This window comes from Bombina bombina, unplaced genomic scaffold, assembly GCF_027579735.1.
Source record: "Bombina bombina isolate aBomBom1 unplaced genomic scaffold, aBomBom1.pri scaffold_398, whole genome shotgun sequence".
Taxonomy (NCBI): domain Eukaryota; kingdom Metazoa; phylum Chordata; class Amphibia; order Anura; family Bombinatoridae; genus Bombina; species Bombina bombina.
Window position 1 is genome coordinate 101,120 of NW_026512801.1, and position 26,924 is coordinate 128,043.

The 26,924-nt window shown below is 38.9% G+C and overlaps 1 protein-coding gene across 1 annotated transcript in view; it reads left to right on the plus strand.

Moving 5' to 3' along the window:
- LOC128644541 (WD repeat-containing protein on Y chromosome-like) overlaps positions 1-26,924 on the plus strand; it is a 385,306-nt gene that overhangs the window by 41,066 nt on the left and 317,316 nt on the right. Inside the window, exons 5-8 of the mRNA XM_053697119.1 lie at positions 240-305; positions 3,659-3,889; positions 17,880-17,962; positions 20,164-20,256. Coding sequence (XP_053553094.1) covers positions 240-305; positions 3,659-3,889; positions 17,880-17,962; positions 20,164-20,256 — 473 coding nt within the window. The remainder of the gene's footprint in view (positions 1-239; positions 306-3,658; positions 3,890-17,879; positions 17,963-20,163; positions 20,257-26,924) is intronic.

The window sequence follows — 26,924 nt, forward strand, 5'->3', positions numbered from 1 at the left end:
TTTGTTTACTCATTCATAAAATACAGCACAGCATTGGGATATTTTCTAAAATCCTGGTTCCGTTTCCAAAAGTCCTTCATTTTTCTACATAATATAAAATCATTACCTTCCTCCTAAGAATTAACATGGCTGACTCCTTCGTGTGTAAATACACATATTATCAAATGCTAATATATCATACTTGGAATTAAGTTGTTTATTCTTTTCTCTTAATCTAATTAATTGTTGTTTTTTTTCAGAGCGATGAACAAATAGAAAAGCTCTTCATGAAAATAGATGTATCGGCAACAGGAGAAATTAAATGGGTAAATTCCAAGTTTTGAGTTTTTTAAAGTTCCATAAGTTATTAATTAGACACTTATTACACTAATATTACTACACAAATTATTTAAAAAATACAAGTTGACGATTAGCACAATGTACATTCTAGCTCCTTCACAGATTACAGAAAGCTGATACTCCCATTGACTCTAAAAAGAAAAAAATATCTCTAATTTACCACACAAAAAAAATATTAAACTTGCATAAATCAGAAAGACACTTTTAAACTCACTTCTATTTTCAAATGTACTTTGTTATCTTGGTATTCATTGTTGAAAAAAGAATATGTACATATTCTACACTAGTGGGAGTGAGCTGGTAATTGGTGCCTGCACACATTTGTCTCTTGTGATTGGCTGACTAGATCAGCTATTTCACAGTAGTGTATAGTTGCTACTTGAACAAAGGATATCAAGAGAATGAAGAACATTTAATAATAGAAATAAATTGCTAATTTGTTTAAAATTGTATTTTCTAGCTGAATCTGGAAAGAAAAAAATGGGTTTCATGTTCCTTTAAATTGTAATATAAATTGTTTATTTTTTTGTAGTTAAAAACTTTGTAATATTCCTTCGTTATTTATTTAGCCCCATTTTCTGTTCATTTAAAGGGACAATAAACCCCTTATAATTACACAAAAATGTATGCCGTCTTTGAATATATCAACAGAGTCTAACCTATATTAGAACAGATTAACACCTTGTTTGCTGCAATAGTTTTTTAAACTCCCCCCACCACTTTCCTTATTTAGAGGATCCAATCTGGACTTGAGTAAGGAGAGGACAAAGGTTGTCACTGTCATTGTGTTAACGAGATAAATGCAAATTAGGAAGAGATCTGTGGCAAAGTTAGTCTTGCTCAGCCTATCGTGCTAATTTCGTTTTCAGGACTGGCAAATCAACAAATTTAAAACTGAAAGGGATCAGAAATTCAAAATTCAGGTAGAGCATACAATTATGAATAACTTTACATTTTACTTCTGTTATCTAATTTCCTTCCATTGTATCCTTTGTAAAAAAAAAAAAAGCATACCTAGGTAGGCTCAGGAGCAGAAATGCACTATTGGGATCTAGCTGCTGATTGATGGCTGCACATATATGCCCCTTGACATTGGCTCCACCTGATGTGTTCAGCTAGCTCCCAGTAAAGCATTGTTATTCTTGGAACAAAAGATACCAAGAGAATGAAGCAGGTTTGTTAATATAAGTAAATTGGAAAGTTGTTTAAAATGTCATGCTCTATCTGAATTATTAAAGAAAAATATAGGGGTTGATGTGCCTTTTAATTACAGGAAAAGGGGGGCAAAATAAATTACTAAAGTATATTGCAAAGGTGTTTCACTATGCATAATTAGGCATCTTTGCATTACAATCTCAAAGGCTTTACTTCTCCTTTAACTCTGAAAATTGTGAGTTTTCTAATTCTGAGTACTGTGTCCTGCAGACATCAAATTACTACATATCTGTCCCTAATTAGCAAGAGCAGTTGGGATCAGATGACATGCTGCAAAACAATGTAAGTTTTACTAAGATAATGACAGTGGCAAGCCTTGTCTACTCTGATAAAAAGTCTTGATTGGCTCCTCCAAACAGGGCAAGCGTGGAGGGAGGTTATCCTTTAAATAACACGTGCAGCAAGTAAGTTGTTAATGTATTCAGAAAGGTTTCACAGTGTGTCAGTATGACAATTTATAGCAATAAGGTTTTATGTCCGCTTTCTCTGATCTTCTCTGAGATGCCATCAGTGGCGTCACTAGGGTTGGTGTCACCCGGTGCGGTAAGTTATGGTGTCACCCCCCTCCCCCCAGAAAGCAGACACACAAACACAAAAACACAGGCACACACACATACAAACACTCAGGCACACTCAGACACACTTAAAAACACACTCAGATGCACACACAAACACTTGGAAACACACTCAGACACACACTCAGACACACACACAAAAACACTCAGTCACACACACAAAAACACTCAGACACACGCACAAAAACACTCAGGCACACACACAAACACTTAGACACACACACACAAAAACACTCAGGCACACACACAGAAACACTCAGACACACACACAAAAGCACTCAGACAAACACACACACACACACACACAAAAACTCAGACACACACACATACAAAATATGTAAACTGCACTGCATTAATTATAAAGCTCATGCCTAGAGATGCTCCCTGGCTCAGCAGAGCATCAAATGAAAGATAAACAGAGCACTCTAAAAATAAATCACTAAAGAAAAGGTTTAGCCGCGCAAACTATGAAAATTCTGTTCTCTGACTCTGTTCCAAGTCTGTCAGTGCACAGCCCAGGGCCGCGTGCCTACTGCTTCTTATGGCCAAGCACCTCTGCTCTCTGCCCACCCCCAGACCCCTGCCTGCCCTCCCCTCCTACCTCTTCAGTGTGAACTTAGTGTACCGTAACCGTACCGGTCTGGTGGGCATCATATGTGGCTCCTTCACTTTAGAGACAGTGTCAGACAGTAATGCGTTCAGGTGCCAGGCATTCCCCTCATGATTTCCCAGTTCCCGTTTAGAGAGACAGCACAGCAGTGAGTGACTCCACTGCTCCACACGCCACTGAGCAGTGAGCACAGATAGGCAGGCAGGTTTAGGCTAGCAGCGCAACTTCGCAAGCCCCACGGCACGCCCACAACATTCATAGTGAAACTGGGCAGGGGAGGAGCAAAGTACAAACAAGCAAAAGCAGCCAGGAAAACAATTTGTGGAAATTGCAGCACTGGCTCAAGGGGCAAAAAAATGAAGTGTCTACAATTTCCCCAGTCCCACTAATGTTCACAAATGCTGGCCCCTCTAATAAAAAATATATGCATCTCTACATTGTATTTCTTTGAATTTCAATAAAACATTTTTTTTGGTGGTGTCACCCCCTGGAGGGTGTCACTCGGATGTGGCCCGCACTGCCTAGTGACGCCACTGGATGCCATGCCCCTTTGTGCTTCATATAGTAAACTGTCCTATAGAACCTCTTGTGTTGACATAAAAAAGTAGCTCATGGCTTTTTATACCAATTTGTATTGCTATCTTTTTTTATGTAACTATACAACTCATTCAATAGCATTAAGGAATATTTAGGTGTTTTATACATATATGCTGATGATTATAATAATAATAATTATAATAATCTGGAACTCACAGCAAGCAAGTTGGTTAGTTATGAATTTCTAATTGGTTGAGGCGCAATGCCTGTGTTTCTTTTTTAAAAAATGCCAATCATTCAGATTAAACCAGACAGAACAATAAGTGATACGACCTATACATTATAACCTGATTGTAATTAGTAATTCCTTTTGAATTGATAGGATAACTTCTGCACATACTTGCAACGAGACTATGCTGCACAAGCAGAATCAAATACCAAACGCAAAGAAATCTGTTTCACACTACCAGCTGCAATCCAGGACCTGCCTCATGGAGAACCGATCCTTCGAATCTCTTCTATGCCAGATAACAGCCTAGTATCGGTCCAAGAAGATGGCCACGTCTATTTCTGGTCTCCACAACTTAAACTAAAACGTGACAAGACTATTTTTGTAGGTAACAATTTAAAGATCTTATAGAGAAAAACATAAAAGTCTCATTTCTAACATTTAACAATCATAATGATACCAGTCTATTTCTCTTATCTCACCTTTTCCCCTTTTATATTTGGGAAAATCACTTAAAGGGACATAATACTCATATGCTAAATCACTTGAAACTGATGCAGTATAACTGTAAAAAGCTGACAGGAAAATATCCCCTGAGCATCTCTATGTAAAAAAGGAAGATATTTTACCTCACAATCTCCTCAGCTCAGCAGAGTAAGTTCTGTGTAAAAAGTTATACTCAACTGCTCCCAGCTGCAGGTAAAAAAAATAAAAAAAATTAAGAAATGAACAGCAGCCAATCAGCATCAGCAGTGCTGAGGTCATGAACTTTTACTGTGATCTCATGAGATTTGACTTGACTCTCATGAGATTTCATTGTAAACTTCCTTTACCTGATTGGTGAAATAAGATGAGAGTGCACGATGCTCATCCCTTCAGATGTCCCAGGACAGACACACTAAAATGCTGCTTAGAAATCCTTTACAATGGGAGGTGGCTACTGAGGAACTTTTGAGGTAAAATATCTTTCTTTTTTACATAGAGATGTTCAGGAGATATTTTCTAGTCAGCTTTTTACAGCTATGCTGCATCACTTTCAAGTGTTTAAACATTTGGGTATTATGGCCCTTTAAGATTGCATGAGATATGCTGAAGTTCATTGTGTTGGTCCTTCAGTATTGCAAATATTTACCATGCAGTTGTTTATTTCACAATAGGTCTAACAATATATGAGGTAGTGATTGTGTAAAGTTATATAAAGGGATATAAAACAGTATATTTCATTGTTGTAAAAAAAAAAACACTTATAGAAATAACTGTAATATATATTATTTTTAAATAATTTTACCTTTTATTTATTTATTTTGTGCCAGGTCCATTATTTCCTGGCACAACCAGGGATGGGCAAATGTGGTGAAAGTACAATTTGTGTGGTAGAACGAAGAATCCTGTGGACGTTCGTTTTGTACAATCGAATATTGAAAAGAATGAAACTCCATTATAATTTTGGTAATCAAATGTAATTTACAATTTTTCGAATGTTCATAATTAGTTCAAATATCCACATTCGAAATTTTGAACCTAACATTTGATTTAGCAAATATTATTCAGAAGTTCAATTGTTTGTTTGGTAGCGAATTTAGTAAACTGATACATATATATCTTTCTGTTTCAAATATTGCATAATTTGAAAATTACATTGAGAGAGAGCATTATAAATATGATTACAAATATTTCAATTCTAATTTTTCTAAGTCAAATATTGCTTAATTCGATTTCAATTATACAATATTCAAATTAGAAAAATTTGACTTCAATTTTTAAATATAGCATTAGAAATACTATTACTTTAAACAAATGTTGGAATATTGTACAAACATAAAAAATTTGAAAGGAACAAACAATTTGTTTCATTTTTCGAATGTTGCAAAACATTTGCCAATCCCTAGTCACAACCCAACATGGGGGCAGTAGTCTCTACAGAAAGCCAAATGAGTAGCTTTTCCTTTGATATGGTTGCTATGAGACACCTGCTCTAGCTGCAATAATGTTTTTTGCCCATGCTCAGTAGACAATGTGACAGTAGAGTTTAAGTTATGCAATATCAGCTCTCTTATCTCACTAAAGGTAGTGGCTACAGTGAGTATTTCTAAGTGCTCATTTTGCAAGAAAACAAGGTGTTTGCTGTTTTAACCCAATCTATTTCTTAGAAGTAACCTCTTCTTGTTTTTAAAGCTAATCAGATTATTCTGTTTTTATTTCTCTTCAACTGTTTTCAACTTTTGCAGAGTGACTCTCAACACATTTTTTCCAAGAAAAATTAGTTTAATGGCTATGTTTTATTGAATATAGGCTATTGTGATTGTTCATGTTGACAGAACTTAATGAAATCTTCACAAAAATACTGGACACTTAAATGTCCAGTCACTGAAAGTGTGTTAAAGGGACATGAAACCCATGCAGACATATATAAGACATGTTATCATACCACACAGGGTATTAGAAAAAGAAAGACATTAATACATTTGTCATGGTACAGATAAAGATAGCTTAACTATTGCCCGCTAACTATTTTAATTGTCTACATTGTTGGGGTTTTCTCTTTTCTTAAATTATAAAACTTTTCAACTTAATTGCACTAACTAAACGAAAGTAATCGCTTACACTTGGGCATAGGCTGCTAGATATTATTCAAGTAAATAACCTTTGTAGAAATCTGTAGAATCATAGTGAACCCATCCTTCCGGGCAATTTTATTATATAAAAGTTACATAAAATAGCTTAATATCGCTGAGATAGGGTAAAAGACCTTAGGTCTCATTAGAGATTCACTAGTTATGTTGTGTTAGCCACATGTTACATAATAGTGAAAATACATACAGCAACATCATGTTGGACTCTTCATGTGTGATACCGACTAAATACCAATAGTAGAGAGATATGTGCATACTTTTCCTGAATATGTATTAGAATTATACCCTCAGGTATAGATAATCAACAATGTTTGTATGGGTATCTCATACCTGGCATCTATTAGGGGTTAAGTGAGAGTTATTTTCAATTCAGTGGTTCAGACTTAAGGGTGAACTATTTCATGGCTGGAGATAGTCTGCGTAAAGAAAGAAAGACAGAGAACCCATTAAAGGTTTACTGTAAGTCACAAATTTGCTAATCATTTGGTAGCTCTTTGAGGGAAGTGGTGTTCTATATAAGCCACATGCAGTGTGCAGCCTAAAAATATTGCTTATATGAAGTACTAGGTTATTCTCTTATGTGTTTAACTGGTTCCCACTTTTGTAAAAATGCTCAATATATTCATAATCATTTTTGCAACCTCTTGTCTCTATAACAAACTACATTATTCAATTACTCCTTCTCCCTCTCCACCTGCACTGTTCATTAACCCATCTCTCTTAAACTCACCTTACTTTTGTATCATGAACTTTACTATTTCCTAAGCTCTCTCTCTTCCCCCTGAAGTGCGTCTCAAAAACAGTCTCACTACTGCAAATCCGTATTTCATCTCATGTCACTCTCCCTCTTGCTTTTACTTACTGCTGGGGACATCTCCCCTAATCCTGGTCCCCAACCACTGCCTAGCCGTGCACATCCATGTGTACCATCCCAAAGACTCCGAAAACAAACTCTGCAAACCTTACTCACATTCCTCTTGCATCAGAAGCCACTACCCCTTTCACTTGCGCACTCTGGAACTCTCGCTCTGTTTGCAACAAGCTCACTTCTATACATGACCTCTTCTTCATCTCCCGCTCCCTCAACCTTCTGGCCCTAACAGAAACCTGCTCTCTCCCCTAGACACAGCATCCACTGCTGCTTTGTCACATGGGGGTCTCCACTTCAGCCACACTCCTAGGTCTGGTAATAGACAAGGAGGTGGGGTAGGTATTTTACTTTCCTCTCATTGCACCTTTCAACAAATACATCCCATCTCTTCACTCACATTTCCCTCATTCGAAACCCACATGATTTGTGTATTCTCCCCTCTCTCTGTACGTGTTGCAGTCATATACCAACCCCCTTGCTCCTCATCTCAATTTCTAGATCACTTGGCTGCCTGGTTACCTTATTTCCTTTCCTCAGACACCCTTGCCCTCATTCTTGGCAACTTCAACATCCCTCTTGACAATCCCACTGCCTCAGGGGCGTATTAAGGCATAGGCCAAAGAGGCCGGTGCCTAGGGACGCAAATTTTTAAGGGGCAGCAGGATTTTGAGCCCCTAGGGCCACTCTACTGAACTAAGGGCCGGGTGGCTAAATCAACCAATTACAAATGACTTAAATGGCTGGCCCAGCTATTGCTATCCTATGGGATTGTATGTGGATGCGCATGTCGTGGTGACAGTGGAGGCGGAGTGGGAATGCGGTATTCTTCCTGGCTCCACCGCGTGATTGAGACTCACACGGACTACACAGTGCAGTGTGCACTACACCGTGACCACTGTGAAACAGCATATGCCTTTCTCCCTTCAATACATCTTCATTAGGCATTAAAATACTTAAACGGATTAGTCACTAAATACTTGTACATTTACTGTTTGTCTATCTGTCATACATGCAAAGAATAAGTATTTATTGCTGAATCTATACAACTATGTGACTTAAAACACAACTGAAAATATGTTGTGTGCATTTAATACATTCAGAAACAATACAAGTATATACTTTATTATGATTGTATCATGTGACTTTATCCCCTAGGATACAATTCCTAAACCTATCATAACTACTGTTGTATTTTTAAAGTACTTTCAAAGGCCAGTTTGTATATTCATTACATATTTATCCAAGCAGATATTTTGCTTAAATAACTGTCAATTACCAAAGAAGATGTAGGTAGACAACTACCTACTGACAAACTATCATACAGTGAAGGATATTTTTTCTGATATAAACACTTTAATCATCTGACTTGCAAAATAATGTATTTATATATATATATATATATATATATATATATATATATATATATGTGTGTGTGTGTGTGTGTGACCAGAGTGAATGCAAGCCCTGATGAACATCTACTTAAAAAGACATTATTTTTTTCATTTTTTACACCCTGCCCCAAAACTATTATGTCTAAAAAAAGGCCTTAAACCTGGGTGGGGTGGAGGGGGCAGCAGAATTTTGAGTGCCTAGGGCAGCACAAAACCTAAATACGCCCCTGCACTGCCTCATCTGCAAAACAACTTCTGCAACTCACTTCCTCTTTCGGTCTGTCACAATGGACTGATTCTCCCACTCACAAAGATGGTCACTCTCTTGACCTGATCTTTAGCTATCGATGCACACTCTCAAACTTCACAAACTCCCCCTTTCCTCTTTCTGACCACCATCTCCTTACTTGCAACATATCATCCCTCCCTACAACTCTCCCTCCTTCTTCTCCTCACACCAAACTTCACAGAAGCATTATGTCATTAGATCAGCAACAGCTTGCTAATTCCCTCAAACCTCTCCTCTCATCCTTCTCCTCCTTTTCCTACCCTGAACAATCTATCTGCCACTATAATTCCACCCTTATATCCTTCCTTGACAATCTTGCCCCTCTTACCATAGCTTGGAAATCACACACTCATCCTAAGCCCTGGCATACTCCTCTGACACGTTACCTACGCAGATGTTCCCATACTGCTGAGTGGCACTGGAGAAAATCTCGGAGTTCAGCTGATTTTCTTCATCACAAATTCATCTTGAACTCCTACTATTCTGTCCTTAATCTCCATAAGCAACACTACTTCTCTACTCTTATCTCTAATCTTTCTTCAAACCCAAAACGTCTGTTCACTTTCAATACTCTCCTCCGCCCTCCCCCACCTCCTAGTACAACTTCTCTGTCAGCTCAGGACTTTTCCAGCCACTTCAATAACAAAATTGACTCCATCAGAAATGAAATCAGCTCTCAACATAATTCCATTCTCTCATCCCCTCAAATGCTCTCACTCAACCACAACCCACATAACCTTAACCTTAGCTCATTCTCCCCTGTTACTGAGGAAGAGATTTCGGCACTTATACTGCGCTCTCACCTCACTACCTGTCCCCTTGACCTTATCCCCTCACAGCTACTCCCCTCCCTCTCTGCTACCCTTACCCCTATGCCTACACACATTTTCAACCTCTCCCTCAGCACCGGTATATTTCCCTCATAGCTGAAACATGTACTGGTCACACCTATCCTCAAAAAACCTTCCCTTTATCCTACCTCCCCATCCAACTACCGTCCTATTTCCCTCCTCCCTCTTGCCTCAAAGCTTCTCGAAAAACTAGTATATGCACGCCTATCCCATTTCCTTACGTTAAACTCCCTTCTTGATCCATTGCAATCTGGATTTCGTCCCCATCACTCCACAGAGACAGCTATTGTTAAGGTTACCAACGACCTACTTACACCAAAATCAAAAGGCCACTTCTCTCTGCTCATCCTCCTTGATCTGTCCGCAGCCTTTGACACTGTTGACCACCCTCTCTTGCTCCAAACCCTCCAATCCTTCGACATCTGTGACACAGCCCTTTTGTGGCTCTCTTCCTACCTGACAAACCTTCTCTGGGGCCTCCTCTTCCTCATCACCACTTTCTGTTGGAGTACCGAAAAGCTCTGTCCTCGGTCCCCTTCTCTTCTCAATCTACACGTCATCACTAGGTTCCCTAATAAAGTCCCACGGTTTCCAATATCATTTGTATGCCGACGACACCCAAATCTACTTCTCTGCACCAGACCTATCTCATTCCTTGCTAACCCATGTCACTAACTGTCTTTCTCACATCTCTTCCTGGATGTCCTCTCACTACCTCAAACTAAATCTCTCCAAAACTGAGCTCCTCATTTTCCCACCTTCTTCCAAAATCTCCACCCCCAATCTCTCTATAACTGTTGTCAACTCCATAATTACCCCTACCCCGCATGCCCAATGTCTCGGGGTCACATTTGACTCAGATATTTCTTTCACTCCTCACATTCAGTCCTTGGCTAAAGCCTGCCGCTTCCACCTTAAAAACATCTCTAAAATTAGACATTTCCTTACACAAGACACAACTAAGATTTTAATCCACTCTCTCATTCTTTCCCGCCTCGATTACTGCAACTCTGTCCTCTCTGGTCTCCCCACCTGCCGCCTCGCTCCTTTACAATCCATAATAAATGCCTCTGCCAGACTCATCTTCCTTACATGTCGCTCTTCATCTGCTGCCTTGTCTCCAGATACTCTCCCTCCCGTCCCCTTCGCTCTGCTCATGACCTCCTCCTCTCCTCCTCTCTGGTTACCTCATCGCACTCCCATTTATAGGATTTCTCCAGACTGGCTCCCATCTTGTGGAACTCTTTGCCTCGCTCCACAAGACTCTCCCCTAGTTTAGAAAGCTTCAAGCGCTCCCTAAAGACTTTACTGTTCAGGGATGCTTACAACCTATGCTAACCTTACTTTATACCAGTTCCACTCCTCCATCGCTATCCCCTGAACCCCATTAGCATGTAAGCCTAAGGGTCCAGCTGTTTGTAGATCACCTTCTTAAGAGCTAACTACAACAGTGCAACTCTTGGCAGGGCCCTCTACCCATTTGATCCCTATATTTGTTTTGTTGTACTCCCCCTTTGTTTATAACGCTGCAGAATTTGTTGACGCTCTACAAATAACCGATGATAATAATAATAATTCTCTTAAGACAATATACAGTGTGAGTTTCAAAAGTAAAAATAACAAACTACAACACATCTAAGTGGGTTTGTTGCCCTTTGTAAACAAGCATTGTAAAAAATAAAAATAAACAAAAACAGCCAAGACCTTTCTAAGTCCTAACAACCTACCTAACAAAAGTGGATTTTAGTATTTTCTCCTCTGCTCTTTGGTATAGGCTTCCATTGATTAGTGAAATTAGGAAATCTAGTTTTAGACTAATAACTAATCACAATGTCTAATGCAATATCTACATTAGTATGGTACCCACTGCCAAAGTATTAGTATGGTACCCACTGCCTCATTCTTGGCAACTTCAACATCCCTCTTGACAATCCCACTGCCTCAGGGGCGTATTAAGGCATAGGCCAAAGAGGCCGGTGCCTAGGGACGCAGATTTTTAAGGGGCAGCAGGATTTTGAGCCCCTAGGGCCACTCTACTGAACTAAGGGCCGGGTGGCTAAATCAACCAATTACAAATGACTTAAATGGCTGGCCCAGCTATTGCTATCCTATGGGATTGTATGTGGATGCGCATGTCGTGGTGACAGTGGAGGCGGAGTGGGAATGTGGTATTCTTCCTGGCTCCACCGCGTGATTGAGACTCACACAGACTACACAGTGCAGTGTGCACTACACTGTGACCACTGTGAAACAGCATATGCCTTTCTCCCTTCAATACATCTTCATTAGGCATTAAAATACTTAAACGGATTAGTCACTAAATACTTGTACATTTACTGTTTGTCTATCTGTCATACATGCAAAGAATAAGTATTTATTGCTGAATCTATACAACTATGTGACTTAAAACACAACTGAAAATATGTTGTGTGCATTTAATACATTCAGAAACAATACAAGTATATACTTTATTATGATTGTATCATGTGACTTTATCCCCTAGGATACAATTCCTAAACCTATCATAACTACTGTTGTATTTTTAAAGTACTTTTAAAGGCCAGTTTGTATATTCATTACATATTTATCCAAGCAGATATTTTGCTTAAATAACTGTCAATCACCAAAGAAGATGTTTAAGGTTAGACAACTACCTACTGACAAACTATCATACAGTGAAGGATATTTTTTCTGATATAAACACTTTAATCATCTGACTTGCAAAATAATGTATTTATATATATATATATATATATATATATATATGTGTGTGTGTGTGTGTGTGTGTGTGACCAGAGTGAATGCAAACCCTGATGAACATCTACTTAAAAAGACATTATTTTTTTCATTTTTTTACACCCTGCCCCAAAACTATTATGTCTAAAAAAAAGGCCTTAAACCTGGGTGGGGTGGAGGGGGCAGCAGAATTTTGAGTGCCTAGGGCAGCACAAAACCTAAATAGGCCCCTGCACTGCCTCATCTGCAAAACAACTTCTGCAACTCACTTCCTCTTTCGGTCTGTCACAATGGACTGATTCTCCCACTCACAAAGATGGTCACTCTCTTGACCTGATCTTTAGCTATCGATGCACACTCTCAAACTTCACAAACTCCCCCTTTCCTCTTTCTGACCACCATCTCCTTACTTGCAACATATCATCCCTCCCTACAACTCTCCCTCCTTCTTCTCCTCACACCAAACTTCACAGAAGCATTATGTCATTAGATCAGCAACAGCTTGCTAATTCCCTCAAACCTCTCCTCTCATCCTTCTCCTCCTTTTCCTACCCTGAACAATCTATCTGCCACTATAATTCCACCCTTATATCCATCCTTGACAATCTTGCCCCTCTTACCATAGCTCGGAAATCACACACTCATCCTCAGCCCTGGCATACTCCTCTGACACGTTACCTACGCAGATGTTCCCATACTGCTGAGTGGCACTGGAGAAAATCTCGGAGTTCAGCTGATTTTCTTCATCACAAATTCATCTTGAACTCCTACTATTCTGTCCTTAATCTCCATAAGCAACACTACTTCTCTACTCTTATCTCTAATCTTTCTTCAAATCCAAAACGTCTGTTCACTTTCAATACTCTCCTCCGCCCTCCCCCACCTCCTAGTACAACTTCTCTGTCAGCTCAGGACTTTTCCAGCCACTTCAATAACAAAATTGACTCCATCAGAAATGAAATCAGCTCTCAACATAATTCCATTCTCTCATCCCCTCAAATGCTCTCACTCAACCACAACCCACATAACCTTAAACTTAGCTCATTCTCCCCTGTTACTGAGGAAGAGGTTTCGGCACTTATACTGCGCTCTCACCTCACTACCTGTCCCCTTGACCTTATCCCCTCACAGCTACTCCCCTCCCTCTCTGCTACCCTTACCCCTATACCTAAACACATTTTCAACCTCTCCCTCAGCACCGGTATATTTCCCTCATAGCTGAAACATGTACTGGTCACACCTATCCTCAAAAAACCTTCCCTTTATCCTACCTCCCCATTCAACTACCATCCTATTTCCCTCCTCCCTCTTGCCTCAAAGCTTCTCGAAAAACTAGTATATGCACGCCTATCCCATTTCCTTACGTTAAACTCCCTTCTTGATCCATTGCAATCTGGATTTCGTCCCCATCACTCCACAGAGACAGCTATTGTTAAGGTAACCAACGACCTACTTACACCAAAATCAAAAGGCCACTTCTCTCTGCTCATCCTCCTTGATCTGTCCGCAGCCTTTGACACTGTTGACCACCCTCTCTTGCTCCAAACCCTCCAATCCTTCGACATCTGTGACACAGCCCTTTTGTGGCTCTCTTCCTACCTGATAAACCTTCTCTGGGGCCTCCTCTGCCCCATCACCACTTTCTGTTGGAGTACCGAAAAGCTCTGTCCTCGGTCCCCTTCTCTTCTCAATCTACACGTCATCACTAGGTTCCCTAATAAAGTCCCACGGTTTCCAATATCATTTGTATGCCGACGACACCCAAATCTACTTCTCTGCACCAGACCTATCTCCTTCCTTGCTAACCCATGTCACTAACTGTCTTTCTCACATCTCTTCCTGGATGTCCTCTCACTACCTCAAACTAAATCTCTCCAAAACTGAGCTCCTCATTTTCCCACCTTCTTCCAAAATCTCCACCCCCAATCTCTCTATAACTGTTGTCAACTCCATAATTACCCCTACCCCGCATGCCCGATGTCTCGGGGTCACATTTGACTCAGATATTTCTTTCACTCCTCACATTCAGTCCTTGGCTAAAGCCTGCCGCTTCCACCTTAAAAACATCTCTAAAATTAGACACTTCCTTACACAAGACACAACTAAGATTTTAATCCACTCTCTCATTCTTTTCCGCCTCGATTACTGCAACTCTGTCCTCTCTGGTCTCCCTACCTGCCGCCTCGCTCCTTTACAATCCATAATAAATGCCTCTGCCAGACTCATCTTCCTTACATGTCGCTCTTCATCTGCTGCCTTGTCTCCAGATACTCTCCCTCCCGTCCCCTTCGCTCTGCTCATGACCTCCTACTCTCCTCCTCTCTGGTTACCTCATCGCACTCCCATTTATAGGACTTCTCCAGACTGGCTCCCATCTTGTGGAACTCTTTGCCTCGCTCCACAAGACTCTCCCCTAGTTTAGAAAGCTTCAAGCGCTCCCTAAAGACTTTACTGTTCAGGGATGCTTACAACCTATGCTAACCTTACTTTATACCAGTTCCACTCCTCCATCGCTATCCCCTGAACCCCATTAGCATGTAAGCCTAAGGGTCCAGCTGTTTGTAGATAACCTTCTTAAGAGCTAACTACAACAGTGCAACTCTTGGCAGGGCCCTCTACCCATTTGATCCCTATATTTGTTTTGTTGTACTCCCCCTTTGTTTATAGCGCTGCAGAATTTGTTGACGCTCTACAAATAACCGATGATAATAATAATAATTCTCTTAAGACAATATACAGTGTGAGTTTCAAAAGTAAAAATAACAAACTACAACACATCTAAGTGGGTTTGTTGCCCTATGTAAACAAGCATTGTAAAAAATAAAAATAAACAAAAACAGCCAAGACCTTTCTAAGTCCTAACAACCTACCTAACAAAAGTGGATTTTAGTATTTTCTCCTCTGCTCTTCGGTATAGGCTTCCATTGGTTAGTGAAATGAGGAAATCTAGTTTTAGACTAATAACTAATCACAATGTCTAATGCAATATCTACATTAGTATGGTACCCACTGCCAAAGATAAAAATAATGAATACTTCATGAGGAAGAATAAGTGTAGGTGAACAGGAATAACTAGGTAACTAGGTATAAATAAAACCATGGAGAAAGTAAAATTACATTAACAAAGGATAAGTTACATAGCCACTAAGGCAGCAGTGGCTAACGCTAATCATAGGGTTATTTTCAAAGTTGTCTCGCATGGCTTGAGACCAAGGGGTGGCCAGTCTCTTGGGAAGTAAAGAAAGGGGTGCAGTTCAGCCAATACCCTTAGCTAACCGGGTTTTCCCCTGCTTCCACCCTTGATTATTCTTGTGGGGATGGCAGTAATACTGAACCTGCAAGTCCGTTCCCTGCCGTTTCCTCTCCGCAGGTCCCATATCCTCAGCCATCAGTATTATAGTTCAGAGAGCGGCGGTCAATCGTGCAGGCGTGCTTGCAGTGCTGTGTGTGAGATTGTCTTGTGGGAGGCAATATGTGGTGGTGCATTTGTATTGCGGGTTGAAAAAAACCTCAGCCGCCATTGCAGATAGTGAAGTGATACCAGCGGTTTCCACCTCCAGCTGTGGCCTGAGATCCATGTCTGTGCCTGGGTTAATTGTCATAGAAGATAGTGAGGGAGTCAGTAAGCCCCTCTTTGGCTTTCAAAATGCTTTCTCGGTAGGTGCTGGCAAATTAAGGAAGGGGTTCCATCCAGTCTCCAGTGTTGCTGTCATTTCTCTTATTAGTGTATTAGCTGAAGTTGCGTAGACGCCGACTATCCCCAATGAGCAAGATGTGAGATCGCTTGCCTTGCTTCGTAAGGTGAGGCCATAGCAATATGGTAAAGGGTTCTGTAGTCGAGAGGGCTGGTTCATTGATTTTATAAATGCACACAGCTCCGTGCAGAACGTTAGAAGTCGGTCTAATCCAGGCAGAAGTACCGCTTTCACCTCAACTAGCATGCTTAAGTCGGAGCGTGGGTCTTTAATGTCAAACATTGCCATCACAGTAGACCAAGAAGAGAAGTTAGTATGTAGCTAGGGAGGGTTAATATGAAACTATGTACAACATGGCGGTAAAAAAAAAAGCCACTGTGCCAAACGGCTTATCCAATTTTAGTTTGCTTCTCGGCGGCCAAGGGGTGGTTTACGTTGATCCAGGGAAGTTCCCGGGCATATATGTATGCCAAGGGATATGCGGATGGCAGGAGATATAGCAACTCTATACTTCAAGCTGTATGGAGCTTCAAGAATAGGTGGCCATTTTGGATCGCCGCTCACCAGAAGTCTCTAGAACATACAATTTTGAACAATTTTCTAGTTTATTTCTATTATCAAATTTACTTCCGTCTTTTGGTATCATTTGTTGAAGGAGCAGCAATGCACTACTGGTTTCTAACTGAACACATGGGTGAGCCAATGAAAATCAGTATATATATGAAGCCACCAATCAGCAGCTAGAACCTAGGTTCTTTGCTGCTCCTGAGCTTACCTAGATAAACATTTCAGCAAAGGTTAACACGAGAAGGAAGCAAATTAAATAATAGAAGTAAATTGGAAAGTTGTTTAAAACCACACGCTCTTTCCAAATCATGAAAGAAGAAAAAAAAGGGGTTTCATGTCCCTTTAACACATTACAAATATGGAGCAAAACAAGTTAGTGTCAAACCACTTATGTTTAGGTGTGTTACTGTCAGCCACAGAAGTAAAATATTTATTTGTATGTTGCTGGCAGTCAAGTAGTAAAATGACTGCTCAGTTGTGAAGAAATATACATGGTGGGATCAAGAGGGGTAGAGTTTTCTTTTTTTTGGGGGGGGGGGGGATTGTGTGACCCCCAGCTCCTATCGTATCAAGTCACTGACAGACTGTCCAGTATTTTTGTGAAGGACCCCAACCTTTTTTGCATGTCCTGTCAGGGCCTCTAAAAAGAAAACAAACATAAGCAAACTTATTAGGTAATGAAGCATGTATATTTGTACCAAATTATGTAAACTGGAGTAGTATATGTAACAGATTTCAGTTAATTAATAGTATCTAATTTCCTTGCAATTTTTGCAAAAAATTAAATTGCAAGCTAATTTTTTTGGAAATATTATCTATAGCATAAGTGCTAGTATAAATGTAATATGGCACCTGACCCTCTAAATAAAAAGCTCATTAGTAATTGGCCCTCCATATAAAAAATGATTAGTGATTGGTGCTCTTTATTGTGTTGGTATCAACACAGTCACATCAGTATCTCACTGAAAAAGTCTTTCAGTATTTTTAAGAACTGACTTCAGTCTGGAGATTGTTTTTCTTATTTTGTATTGACCATCTATATAACGCCTGAACAAAGAGAGGAATGACAAGACAACATGTAAGAAAAAAAAGGTTTATTCTGAGATAAAAGGCAGTGATAAACCAATTCAATAGTTTCAGAGATGTAGTCCATACTGTGAATGTTTGGTTTAATTTAAGATTATGGGAACATATCTGACTGAAATCAATACAACACATATTACTTTAATTTTACTGTAGCTTTTATTACACTGAACAAACTTAATAAATGAAAAAAAGTGCTTGTTTTCCTATTTTGACTTTTCTTTACTACTTCACATATAGCATGTACTTTTGTTTCAGACAAAGCCTGCAAAAAAGATGCCAAAATGGGTGACGGATTTCACCATTATGACTCCATATAACAAATTAGTCCTGGCAACTGGGTAAGTGAAACATAAATATATATATATATATATATGTGCTTTTTCATTTAAAAACACAGGTATATAGACTTATTTTCCCAGCATGGTAGATTACCAAGAGCTGGCACATTTTAAGAATAAAGGTCATTTTCAAAGATTAAAGGGACACGAAACCCCAAATTTTTCTTTTATAATTTAGAGAACTTACAATTTTAAAGATTTTTCCAACTTACTTCTGTTATCAAATTTCATTCTCTGGGAATCCTTTGTTGAAGGAGCAGCAATGCACTAGTGGGAGCTAGTTGAACACATCAGGTGAGCCAATGACAAGAGGCATATATGTGTAGCCACCAATTAACAACTAGCTTCCAGCAGTGCTTGCTGGCTAGGCACGCTTTTCAACAAAAGATACCAAGAGAATCAAGCAAATTAGATAAAACAAGTAAATTTGAAAGTTGATTAAAATTGCATGCTGTATCTGAATCATGAAAGTTTAATTTTGACTTTACTCTCCCTTTAAATGTAGTAAAACAGACTGGATTTCCAGTTATTCATTAATCTATCTACTTTGACATATCCATGATTTATATTCTTCATTCCCATTTAGTCCCTTTTCCTCTTATTTCTTATAATACATTTCTCTTCACATATTGAGGCCTATTTATTGAAGGTCTTGCGGACCTGATCCAACAGTGCGGATCAGGTCCGCAAGACCTCGCTGAATGCGGAGAGCAATATGCTCTCCATATTCAGCATTGCACCAGCAGCTCACAAGAGCTTCTGGTGCAACGCCGCCTCCTGCAGATTTGCGGCCAATGGGCCGCCAGCAGGGGGGTGTCAATCAACCCGATCGTACTCGATTGGGTTGAATTGTGGCGATTCCTGTCTGCCTGCTCAGAGCAGGCGGAGAGGGTTATGGAGCAGCGGTCTTTAGACCGCTGCTTCACAACTGCTGTTTCTGGCGAGTCTGAAGACTCGCCAAAAAGACGGGCCCACAAGCTCCATACGGAGCTTGATAAATGGGCCTTTATGTCTAAGTAGACAGATCTAGTTCCAGCTGAAAATAGTTATCCAGACATTCATTTTTCAACTTCTGAGAGCGGGTTAAAAATAGAACTAATAAACAAACATTTCAAGTATAAGTTAGTAGCCAACAATTAATGGGATATGAAACATAAAAAGATACAGATAATATTAAAAAAACCTGTAAACAACTTTGTTTTTCCTTGCAAAATGAGCACTTAGAAAATCTCCCATAGCAGACATGCTGAGAAATTCTGCCTTTTCTGAGCATGGGCAGAACCTGACTTCCTGTCTCTCTAACTTTCACTTAAGAGCAAACCAGCTCATGTTACTCTAGATTTATGACATCAAGCTTGTTAGGCCTTCCTATAGAGACAAAGCCCCCTTGTGGGACTGTGACAGGAAGTAATTAACACTGCATAAATTAAGTTAAAAAAAAAGAAATAAAAGGTAAAATCATTTTGAAATGATGAATAATACATATTGCAAAGGTTTCTGTTAAGTATAAACCACTGTTTAGTGCTTTTTTATTACAACAATGAAGTTATCCTACAATTCATGGGTTTAGCATCCATGTGGCCAGTTACTTTGAACTTTTTTTATGGACACTGAAATAAAAATTTCATATAATTTTTGTCATGAACTATTATTCTCAGTTTTATTTTGTCAACCATTTAAAATTGTAAGTAATAAAAAAAAAATCTTAACTCAGGAGCTAAAGTAAAATAGGTGGCAGGGCAGATTCATTCCCATTTACCTTTTGGTACCCATGATGACTTATTCCCTCCTATAGACGCTGCTTACAGCTTTGACCTAAAATAATCACTTTAAACATTTCCTTTGGGCTTAATCCATCCCTGTGAACCATATATTTTCATCAATAGATTTATATTTAAAGTAACACTGTTTGAACTGTAGCTATACTACATACTGTATTTGCCTGTTAAATTTAGTATATATGTTTTAAATCTCATTGCAAGTTACATTGTAGTTATTATTTATGATTTTTATAAATAAAATACCTTATAATTCTGATAAAAATAAATAGTTACATTTGGACTTAAAGTAATAAAAGTGATAGAACTGAAATGTCCTTATTTTTAAGAAGTTAGTGTTTATTTTTTTTCTTTAATATTGTACAATGTATTGCTATATTTATTGTTTAAATAAAATTTAAATTTATTTATACTTTTTTGTAGGGACCGGTCAATCCAGCTATATGAAATTTCCAATTTAGAACCCTACTGCCAGATCACAGGACTTGAAACAATGCCTTTAAAACTGGATTATTGGTAAAGACTATATATATTGCCGAAAATATTTATTATTGTACAGATCTTGAAATTTTGTATTTGTTTTTCTTAATTTAAATGGACAGTAAAGTCAAAATTAAAGGGATACTAAACCCATTTTTTTCTTTAACGATTCAGATAGAGCATGCAATTTTAAGCAACTTTCTACTTAAATTAATGACATTTTCTTTGTACTCTTAGGGGCATATGTATCAAGCTCCGATTGGAGCTTGGTGCCCTGTGTTTCTGGCGAGCCTGCTGGCTCGCCAGAAACAGCAGTTATGAAGCAGCGGTCACAAAGACCTCTGCTCCATAACCTATCCGCCTGTCGAGTACGATCGGGTTGATTGACACCCCCCTGCTGGCGGCCTATTGGCTGCGAGTCAGCAGGGGGCGGCGTTGCACCAGCAGCTTTTGTGAGCTGCTGGTGCAATGCTGAATACGGCGAGCGTATTGCTCGCCGTATTCAGCGAGGTCTGGCGGACCTGATCCGCAGTGTCGGATCAGGTTCGCCAGACCTTGATAACTTGGGGCCTTAATATCTTTATTTGAGAAGCAGGAATTTAAAGCTTAGGAGCCAGCTCATTTTAGGTTCAGCACCCTGGATAGCGCTTGCTTATTGGTGGCTACAAAGGATACAAAGAGAATTAATCAAATGAGATAATACAAGTAAATGGAAGGGTTGTTTAAATTTGTGTGCTCTTTCTGAATCACAAAAGAAAAAAAATATGTTTAATTTACCTTTAAAATACAAACCTTAAAAAAAATACTTGAGAAAAAATTATTTTGATTCATCACTATAGTTGTATATGGAAAATAGATGATTATTATTGGTTGTTAACATTTGCTAAATATGGGGATATAGTTTCCCAAGATATAAATAAGTTTAATTCAAATTGTGTAATTTCACTGAATTATTAAATTCAATTAAAAAAAAGATGATTTTGGTATTATGATGTAATGGATTGTGATATACTGTAGGTATTATAAATCTTTCAATTGTAACATTCAGTTTGCATTGGTACATCCTCTTAAAAAATATTGATATATCAGTATTTTATATCATTTATTCTTTATCTACTTTTGAAAGAACATAATAATTTTTATATTGTTTTGTAGTTTATCTCCAGATCATGCTATTAATATTTGTTTTGACTGTTATATGTTAAGAGCCAGATTACGAGTGGAATGTAAACGTTTGAGCCCGAGCAAAAAGGGGTTTATTGCAGGGTTTGTACTCGTCTGACTTACCGCTGGTATTACAATTTAAAAATAAACACGATCACTTGAGCTCAATCGCAATTTATGCTAGAATGATTACCGCGTCCTCTGGTTAACTGCTTGCAAAACAAAAAAGTGTCACAAAGCACTTCAAAAATACATTAAAAAGTACACTCACACTCATAATAACACCATCTAATAAAATTATTAGAAACAAATATTACACACAAAAGTTATTAGTGTGTCAAAGATATGACTTCTCAGCTGTTAGAAAAAAAAAGGCAGGCAAAGGGCTTTAACATAGACATACATACATATATATGTCTAAAGATGGATATGTATGTGTATACTGTATATATATATATATATATATATATATATATATATATATATGTCTATGTATGTATACTTATGTATTTATATGTGTATAAATGTATTTACAGACATATATAAACAAATAAATACATATGTATACATATATAGACATATAACAAGTGCATTAGAGCCCTTTGCAGCTAAGTAGATTAAAAACATGAACAAAATCATATTTATGCAATATTTATTTTTAATTAAGTATTATACTGTGTATTTACTGTAAATATGTCACATTCCAATGTTCTGAACATAGCAGAATATGTTCTATGTATTTATAAATAGTTATTCCTATATCTATCTGTATATATCTATACCTATATATGTGTACATATAGATATATACAGTATATGTGTGTGTGTGTGTGTATATACCAAAAATAGTTAAGGTTACCAACGACCTACTTACAGCAAATCAAAAGGCCACTTCTCTCTGCTTATCCTCCTTGGATCTGTCCGTAGCCTTTGATACTATTGATCACCCTCTCCTTCCTTGCTAACCCGTGTCACTAACTGTCTTTCTCACATCTCTTCCTGGATGTCCTCTCACTACCTCAAGCTAAATCTCTCCAAAACTGAGCTCCTCATTTTCCCCCCTTCTTCCAAAATCTCCACCCACAATCTCTCTATAACTGTCGACACTTCTGACTCAGATCTTTCTTTCACTTCTCACATTCAGTCCTTGGTTAAAGCCTGCCGCTTCCACCTTAAAAACATCTCTAAAGGGGCGTGTCCGGGCGGCGGCCGTGATAGGGCGCAAAAACTAGTAGCTCCAAAATCAAGATAGATAAACCGCCAATTATCTCCAATTATACCAGCAATCCGTTGTTATATATGCCAGTAAAGCAAGTAAGAGAAGTCTGGATATCGAACAAGACTTTTATTTTTGCTTTTTATGCAAGTAGGAGCCCTAGTCTGGACCGTTAGAAACTGAGGTGGCGGCCTAGTTATACAGATTTGGAAACTGCTATCACTGTGCTACTCTACAATTTACAACATCAATCACCTAACTCCTTCTCTACTCAGGCAGGAATCCCTGGTTTGGTCAGCGACAGAGATCGCATCATGGCGGAGGCTGTGGAGGCCTGGGGGGCTAAAGTCCAAGCACTACTAACAGAATACTTCCAGGGTCTAGAACGGAATCTAAATGTAATATTGAATCTGGCATACCAGAAGAGCGACCGAACTATATACTACAAAAGGAGACACATGGAGGAACCTGCTATTGCCCCCGATGGAGTGGTTTCAGGGGAAATTAACAGTTTGCCGACACCTGCAGATAACCCCCCGCCGACTATACAACAGAGGCAAGGTTTCTTCCCACGTGGAGAGTGGAGGCCTAAGGTTGTTGATCCCAGGGCATACGGGGTGTATGCAAACCAGAAGACAGCTAAATGTTCTGATCCTCCTGATCGTCTGTTTGAGGAAACTGCTTCAATCCTAGTTGAGCCATCGGCTCTCAAAGAGACGCTATCAAACCAAAGGGGATCCTGGTGATGTATTCCCCAATCTCAAGAGCGCCACTTACATCATGGGACTGATCAGGTAAAAGATGAGCAGTTCCTCACTTTGCTAGCAAGCGTCTATAATATAAGAAGCAAAGAGGATTATAACACAGAGATCACCAAACTTACAATTGCTTCTCTGGATTCTACTATCCTCCATGATAATCAAACTGTAATGCCTCCGGTAATTTATATGGTATGCCTTAGACGTTCTGGAATAGGATAGCTGTATTGAATCCTGTTTGCTCACCCTATTATGTTTAGCTTGTACGTTGTTTCATGTTGGACGTTTGTGACTTTTTTTCAATCATAATTTAGCCAGCTCTTTTTGATGCTGATGTGTTCCCTGGGGCACTGTATATCTGGGACTTCTTGTCAGCCATGGAGCTAATTTAGAGTTCTATATGTAGAACCATATGTTTATGGTGTCGCTAGGTTTCCTGGGGCACTGTATCTATGTGACATGTTTTCATCCATGGAGCTAATATTGAGCTCTACATATGCAAAATTAATTCTGTTGCAGATCTTCTTACCGTCCCCACATCCTGGCCCTAGTTGAACTATTCTCGCATAGCAGACATTCTGCACCACCTGATACATAAAAGGAATAAACCCTCTTGAAACGATGAGGCCATAGGCTGCTTGATTTGATTGCAATTATTCATATTGCTCCCTTAGGGCTGTCAAGCTGAAGATCCTAGTTAAATTTCACTATATAAAAGTTACATCTTAGAATAACTATATTTTGTACTATATGAGTGTTAATGTTCTAATTTCAGTGTTGAAAAGTGTTTGAGTAACTACACGCTAGAACCAGTATGTTATATACCCTGTGAATGTCACTGTTGTAGTCTCAGCCTAGAAAACTGTCATTATGTAATGTATGAGTCACAATCCAGGATGCCTAGGGTTCACCTTCTAACGCCTAATTCATGTGGACACCCCATATGCTATATACCTCTGGGCCTTCTGCCCTATTCTGATCCAATATATTCTTACCTTTAGATGCACCTGTAGTGTTATGCTAAACCAGTCCCTCATTGTCTGCGGCCGTGGCAATGGGGCACATTAAATTAAGAAGAAGCCCAGAATGGGGAAATGTTTCAATTTCAATAACAGTTAATTGGATCTTATAGTTATGAACTTCGGATGATACAAATCATATGCCAGCTGAACCCTAACACTGAGATAGTTCTGTGATATTCAATACATATAGTACGGACAGCTGTTACTGGTTTACAGTCCCTTAGGCACAGAAAGGAATCATTTAGTTAATTTACCTCTACACAAAACAGATATATCCCTTTGTAAGGCTATATATTGCAATTTTCCATTAATTAACAAAAGTTCTTATTGGATTTATACTGTATACTTACTCTTATACCCTTAAGCCGCCTATCAGCTCTCTTAGCTTAACATCTCAGGATTGGTAGCATAGACGACCCCCTTGTCCTATATTAAGTTATACAGAAAGTTGCTTGTCATAATCAGATGACAGTTATACCCTATGGGAAAGTAGCACAGTTCATTACCGTATATCACTTTAATTTTTTCATCTCCAGTTATTTAAGATCTATCACACGGGTTCGAGAGTAGCCCATACATTAGTTGGGAGGTTCATACAAGTATATATCTTTCTAGTTTACCTCCGTCAATTCTGGATATTACGTACAGGTCCAAGAGTGGCCTATCACTAGCTTAGGAGGTTCCTATAAATATATAAAAGGAGGTTTATGTTGTGTTTGCCTATAATTTCTTAGTTTACAGGTTATTATTTGAATATGTTTGTTTTGTAGCACCTTTGCTGCTATACATGGCGACTATGTTCCCACCAATTTGCATATTTTCTCATTATGGTATAAAAATTGTTCCTATACCTGTTTGTTTTGAACTGTGGCAAATTTTATCTGTGATGTAATTGTTACTAAAAACATCAATAAAATATTTAAAGTAAAAAAAAAAAAAAAAACATATCTAAGATTAGACACTTCCTTACACAAGACAGGACTAAGATTTTAATCCACTCTCTCATTCTTTCCCGCCTCAATTACTGCAACTCTGTCCTCTCTGGTCTCCCCACCTGCCGCCTAGCTCCTTTACAATCCATAATGAATGCCTCTGCCAGACTCATCTTCCTTACACGTCACTCTTCATCTGTTGCACCTCTATGTTAATCCCTTCACTGACTTCCTCTTGCCTCTAGGATCAAACACAAAATTCTCACTCTGACATACAAAGCCCTCAACTGCACTGCTCCCCCCTATATCTCAGACCTAGTCTCCAGATACTTTCCCTCCCGTCCCCTTTGCTCTGCTCATGACCTCCTACTCTCCTCCTCTCTTGTTACCTCAATCACACTCCCGTTTACAGGACTTTTCCAGACTGGCTCCCATCTTCTGGAACTCTCTGCCTCGCTCCACAAGACTCTCCCCTAGATTTGAAAGCTTCAAACGCTCCCTAAAGACTCTACTGTTCAGGGATGCATACAACCTACGCTAATCTTACTCTATACCAATTCCTCTCCTCCATTGCTATCCCCTGAACTCCCTTAGCATGTAAGCCTAAGAGTCCAGCTGTTTGTAGATCACCTTCTTAAGAGCTGACTACAACAGTGCAACTCTTGGCAGGGCCCTCTACCCACCTGATCCCTATAATTGTTTTGTTGTACTCCGCATTTGTTTATAGCCCTGCAGAATCTGTTGGCACTGTACAAATAACCGATAATAATAATAATAATATCTATATCTATATGTGTGTGTGTGTATATATATATATATATATATATATATATATATATATATATATATATATATATATAGGAAATAAGTAGAATGTCACAGAACAAAGTAAAACAGAGGTCTGTAGGACTGCACTAGATATAAGAAAAAACAGAATCCCTAAAGCAGCTACCACAAAAACATAAAAGGTGTAAGGAGAAAGAAAGCAATCCCTTATGATCACCTCTAAGAAATATTAGCAACAAAGTGTATAGTAGCGCTACAGAGACTAAGGTATATACATTAAATCCCTAATTACAGATGATACATATATTCTAATAACAGAAATCAATTTAGACAATATGTATCAAAGAAATCCGGTAGGTGTTCCACTTACTAGAAAGAACCTCAATCTAATGAGGTAAGTTGCCGCATCTGGTGATGTGGATGATCTTATCTCTTCTTGGAGTATGGTACTTTCAATCTGTAGTATCACTCAGGGAAAGTTCTTTGTAGATCCCAGTTCCAGCTCTGTCTACAGCCTGCCACTACCTACCTCTATGACACTGTGCCTCTGATTTAAAACAGCAGTGGTATCTAGTAGCTGCACCAGCTCCACTCACTCGCACACTTCTATGCGCAGTCTGAGTCACCATGAATCAGAGGCACCGTGTCATAGAGGTAGGTAGTGGTAGGCTGTAGACTGAGCTGGAACCGGGATCTACAAAGAACTTTCCCTGAGTGATACTACGGATTGAAAGTACCATACTCCAAGAAGGGATAAAATCATCCACACCATTTGAAAATGGAATCGTCTCACCAGAGGTCTCTCCCTCACAGATGTGGCAACTTTC